Source organism: Acanthisitta chloris, unplaced genomic scaffold (genome assembly GCF_000695815.1).
Source record: "Acanthisitta chloris isolate BGI_N310 unplaced genomic scaffold, ASM69581v1 scaffold11213, whole genome shotgun sequence".
NCBI classification, from domain to species: Eukaryota; Metazoa; Chordata; class Aves; order Passeriformes; family Acanthisittidae; genus Acanthisitta; species Acanthisitta chloris.
The window spans coordinates 14414-20435 of NW_008666592.1; the positions used below are offsets into that span (position 1 = coordinate 14414).

At 36.8% G+C, this 6022-nt stretch overlaps 1 protein-coding gene across 1 annotated transcript; it reads right to left on the reverse strand.

The window, feature by feature from the left end:
- Positions 1–205: 205 nt before the first annotated feature.
- On the reverse strand, positions 206–4832 carry FGD4 (FYVE, RhoGEF and PH domain containing 4; the record flags this gene model as incomplete). Its single annotated transcript, XM_009072191.1, has 6 exons — positions 206–510; positions 680–820; positions 1827–1967; positions 4006–4131; positions 4536–4631; positions 4802–4832. Coding segments are annotated over 6 exons (793 nt in total), but the record flags the coding sequence as incomplete, so codon positions are not given.
- Between the last annotated feature and the right edge of the window lie 1190 nt (positions 4833–6022).

The window sequence follows — 6022 nt, forward strand, 5'->3', positions numbered from 1 at the left end:
AAGTATTTTTTTATAGCATTCACATTTTTAAAAACGTCTCTGAAATGGACCTGTACATCACTTTTATTGACAGAACATAAATATAAGAAAAAGATCCCTAAAAAGACCATAATTTTTCCCAAACATAAAGTGCCAAGATGTGTATGGTAGTAAGAAGTTTGTTTTTGTTTTTTCCTTGATTGAGGAAAGAAAGGTTAACACAAAGGTTAACCACAAACTCAATTCAAATCTTTTAAAAATACCATGTGTTCTTCAGCATTCAGATGTTTTAGAAGGCTCAGGTTGCTCTTCTAAATGCACTTGCAGTTCATTTTGACATTCTGGTGTCTCACCTTTGACAGCTAAGTGGATCACTTTTAGCCATTTCTGTTTCAGTTCCTCGTTGTCTGCAGCAAAGCTGTGCACAGACTTAGACTGGGTCAGTTTGAAGCTGTGAGGGAGGTCAGCACTTCTCGGAGCATCATCCACTGCATAGCCCAGAAGGGGAATTGTAGCCAGAGCTTTGACATCCTAAGAAGAATAAGTTCTTGATTAAGAACAGACAACTAATTTGCCCACTACTTCTCGATTACTATACAGCTTGGTGGAAACATATGGATCTTTCCTCCATTCCCAATCTGACTTCTCAGATGTCTGTGACAATAATTACTAAAACCTTTTCCATTTTCTCTGCACATACCTGTGGAGCACCATACATGTAGAGCACAAGAGCCTCCTGTTTAGGTATAACACACCATGCTTTTTGCCAGGGCTTGGATTTTTCCATGTACTGAAGAAAGCTACATATGACACTATTTCCAGAGACTTCTGCAGATTCAATCTAGGAGATAGTATAAAGCATAAAAAGGAAAATAAACTTGCCTTAACTAAAGGCTAAAATCATACAAGAACAGAAAAGCAAGAATTCATCACTATTCATATAAAATCTTGGATATCATCTGCAAAAGAGCTTGAGGAAATATCCAAGTAAAGTCCTGAAAGACTGGATTTTTGGAGAACATTTATATATTAAATACATATGCTCACAATGTGTACTCCCTTAATGTGTGGAATCTGTTCCTTTTTTCCTCAGTAATTTTGGATTATAGACTTCTTGATCACTGTAAATTTCATTTTGCCACCACAGCTAGCCCTTCTCTGTACCTTAGTATCTACAGCAATGTCTGATTTCCAAAATAACATCATGTTGTGGGCACTGAAATGCTGCTAACAATCCAATACAACAACTAGTCTATTTTGGCAGTCAAAATATTATGACAGGATCAGATTCAAACACATCTCTAAGAATAACATAAGCATGCAAATTAAATCCCAGAGAAAAGATTAGGTTAATTGCTTAAAATCTGATGACAGTGACTTAAAAGTACACTGTGTACACTGATCAAAACAGTGTCTTACTACTCAGACTCTGAAGAGCAAAACTCTCCCCTATTCTCCTCTTTCCATCCCGTTCTTTCAGCTTGGGTATATGTTTTCAAGAAACACTGTAGTAGCAGTGGATTTTGTTTCTCTGAAAGTTTAAGTGCAGAAGAAGAAGATTCATAAGGAAAGGTAGTTTTTTTATCACAGGAGCTGATATAACTTGAGGAATCAAACAAGCTCTAAGGTTTGTAATTCCCCCTTTAAAAAAAGTTGTAAGAAACAAAGCAGTATTGCAAAGGTGGATGCAGAAAACCACAGTCTATTATTGAATAGGATGGATTTGATCCACAGACTTTTTATTTCGCAAACAGAAAATAAGCCCTGGAAGAATGTTACCATTTTTCACCTACTGATGACCTGAAATGATCACACCTCTGCACACAGAGCATTTTTAACTGACATACCTCCAAGATGCCTTTCTTCTTCTTTTCTTCACTGTCTGTACAACCAATTATAACGTGGTAGCAGTCCTTACAGACTTTGTTCAATTTATTCCCATCATACTCAAGATGTGCCTTGTAATCAGAACATTTCCAACAAACCACCTTAGAAATAAAAGAGATAACATACATATAAAAAGTGTTTAGAAAACTTTATGAAAATAGAATTTACTTAAAATCAGCATTATTCTACTTAGTAATGTGTTGTTTAATTATACAGAACAAGAAAGATAATGCATTTCTTTATGACATACCAACAATAACTTAATTGAAAATAATTATTTTCCAAATTTATGCCATTACTTCTTAACTAGAAGTGCTTATTACTATTTACTTGGTGGAAATTTTACACTTGGCATAAAATCACATTAAGCTTTCAATGATATCTGTAGGTTAAAGTTAGGTATAAAATGAGAATACAGCATGAGCCATGAAGAAAATCCTCTGGTTTCTTTAGATGCCAAACTCAAAAGGTACAACTATCACTTGGTCTTCAACATAACCTCAGAAATGAGGTTACATGAATGAATGAAACATACAAGCGAAATGCACTTTTACTGCTAAAAAATCTGATAAAAATCAGAAATGTCTAAGTTCTTAATATTAAGAGGTTAAAATTTATATCTATAAAAAATTTACAGGTTTAGAATCTATTCATAAGAACACATAATGCAATATCACCCTGAATTATCTTTTCACTACATATATAACTGAAATTCTTTCATTAGACATGTTTTCCCACAGAATTGTTCTTTCACGTGAGAAAAGATGCCCAGAATAAATAAATAAATAAATGAGTGTAGTTATTTCAAGAAAGAAAAGGCAGACAAATGGACTTGAACCACTCAAACACTTGAACAAAATTTTATTGTGGACCAGGGCTTTGCAGTACTCATCCAGATCACTAACTTCAGCTAGTAGCTCCAGAGAATATTACTTAAATATTCCTAGTTAGTCACTGCTGGAAAGCCACTGTCACTGACCCAAATTAACTCCCATGAAAACATGTTTTAAAATTATAGTGCAAGGAGATGTGATAGAACTACAACAGAGGGAAGTAGTGAGAAGTCTAAACAAAAGGGCAAATCTAAGGAAGGAAGGGATTAATGGAGTTTTAAGACAGAATGATCTAGGGAAGAAACTCAGACAAAAACTGCACATTCAATAATTCAGAGCTTCTGAAAAAGTCTCTAGTGCTCTGCAAAGCACAAAAGCAGCGTTATGAAAGCAGTAAGGCTTCATACCACATAGAAATCACACAAGACAACCAGTGACACAAATATTAAACCTGGGCTTGTACTACCATCTGCTGGAGAAAGGCATAGCTGCTGGATGGCAAGAGAAGAAAGCACAGAATGTTTGCTCTTCTTTTGTTAACTTCTGAAATCTCTAAAGTCATAGCACTATTTGATGGTTCATTTAAAGTTGGATATGTTCCTGTAGCATCTGGTCCAGAAAACAGCAGTAATACTCTCTGCCCATCCTAATATGGGTTCCCCAATGCTTCGTGCATGTTCACACAGTTACACACTGAACCTGGCTGGGAACAGCTCCACGTGAACCCAGTGAAAAACTGCAGGGCTTCATGGTCTTCTTAAAAAGAGGAGAGAGGATGTAGCAGAATGGAAAGAGGTGGCAGTCAGTGCTGCCTGAAGCAATGGTGGCTTATGCCAGCTTAATATGGTGTTGAAACGGTTCGTGTTAGTGGAGGCCACTGAAAACTAACAATTGGTACATCCAGGGGCTGGGGACATTTTACACAAACATGCATCTTCTACTGCTCCAAATTGCTTCCAAATTTACCATGTCAAATAAAGAGACAGAGGATCTTTTGTGGTATGCTATACATAGCTTCTCTTTTCAGCCACAAGCATTGCAACAAACTCCACAGCAACAGAACAGTTTGCCCAGAGAAGCTGTGGCTGTCCCATCCCTGGAAATGTTTAAGGCCAGGTTGGATGGGGCTCTGAGCAACCTGGTCTAGTGAAAGGTGTGGGGTGGAACTAGATGATATTTAAGGTCCCTTCCAACCCAAGCCTTTCTATGATCCTGTGATAACAAGGAACCATGAGAAGTCAAGTGGGTGTTTAGAGCTGTTTCCAAGCCTGCTGACCAGGTACAGCTACTGGGGCTTTGCACTTACATGTCCACATGCTCGACAGTGATGTCTTCTCCTTGTCAGGGCATTAAAGGGCTCCTTGCATTTCATGCACATGGTTACTTCATTGTCCCGTATCCACCTTGGTGCTCTCTTCCCAAGCTCAGCATTCTGAGGGGAGGGAGAAGGAGGAAGATGAGAGAATAAAAAAAGCTAGAAAAAAGTTGTATAGTGCTTGAAATAGAGAAAATAATTATTCTCTTCCTCTGGAAAGGAAATGGCAAAACATAGCTCGAGACGCATTTTGAAATCTATACAAGAAATAACAAAGAACCCAGTTAAGTCTCATGATGCATCACTGAAAGGGTACTCTGTTATGTGCTTCAAGAAAGAAAGAGGCTACTTTTTAAGATTCAGCATTATGAAGAAAAACAATTACCAACAAGATGACTACTTTGTAATTACTCTGCTATAAGAACGATGAGCTTGAAAACAAAGTTTCTGCCAAACGTTTTCCACTTATTGAAGAACAAAATGGGTACTAAGAAGGTTACAAACAAATAACAGCATCTTACAGAAACTTCAATAGGCATGTCTTCATATTCTTTAGCAATGGCATTTCTGAAGGTTTCATTCCTCTGCTGAAAAGCTTCTATAGTACTCTGAAGTGCCTAAGGAAATAGTGGAGAAATTCCTCAAACATGCTAAATTTAAAACAGACTCTGCATTCTGTACAGTTTTTATTTAGCAGAGGGAAGGTATACACAGCAAATATGAATATTACTTTTTGATTGCTTCAGTGAAAAAGTGCTTAGAAAATAAAGAAGGTAAATGAACGTACCTTGATCCATTCTTCTTTATCTTGTTCAGAACTAAAAGAAATATTTGACACATTAGTCCAAGACTAGTTCAGGAAACATTATCTCACTATAAACAACTTCTTGCAAAAGCCAAGTAATTCTGAAGTCATTCTCAAGAACCTAAACAATACTGATTGTTAACTGTCCAACTTAAAAAACCCAAACCAAACCAGAAGACACAAACATGACTTCAGGCTTCACAAACTTTCAACCACTAAGCAGTGAATTCAAGTAGAAAGTTAAATGTAAATGCATTTAAAAGTAGCAATAGTATTTTCATTCTCAGACTTTATTATTTTAAACAGGGCAGAGGGAAAAAGAAGACAATGCAAATTTTAGGTGTGTTCTTTCGCCTCTCGTTTCATGAGTTACAGGTTGACATACTAACACACATTTCTCCTCTGTACCTCTTCAATCTTCCCCAATTTTCCTTAGTACATTTTTGTTGCTGCTATTGTCTGTCAACAGTGACATGAAGAGCATCCAATTAAACAGAAGGAAAAATGTGTTTTAATACTGTAAAGCAAATAGCAGAAATTTCCCTTTTATGCATCACAGCAGACATAGATGACTTATCAGTAAGTATACACAAGTCAGAGTAGAGAGACAAAGCATATCCAACTCTGATCTTGTATGACACCTTTGCCTTTAAAATACATCAGCAGAACTTTGACATTCAAATCTTTGGAAAGGTCTCTAATATCACAAGTAATAATGCCATTAGAAGCTACTGGCTAGTGCTAGTAATAAAACCAGTTTATCTGCAAACTTGAAGGTAGAAACATGAGCATTAACACTGCAGTATATCTGGCTCTTCCAAAGTGGCTTCCTCCTAGGATAATGTGGTAGAAAACCCCCTTCTGTAGCCATGCCACATCAGTCATGCTAAATTTTATTTTTCTATGGATTGCTCTAAAGGGTGTGAAAGAGCTTTTACAGCATCTCAATAAAAACAGCTCCCCATGTGTCATTTTGCAATATCAGCAAAACTTTTAAGCAAGCACAACCCTGAACAAGTGTTTCCCCTTCCCACCTACCATCTGCACATGAGGAAGAAGAAACCTGTCCAAACAGCCAAAATCATTCTTCCTACCTGCTTACAGTAAAAACCAAAAGCTGAGCTATTAAATATTGTACCAGATCAGCAACCTCTCACAGAAATTATCTATCAGCTTTTTAAAACAGTGGCTAAAAACATACTC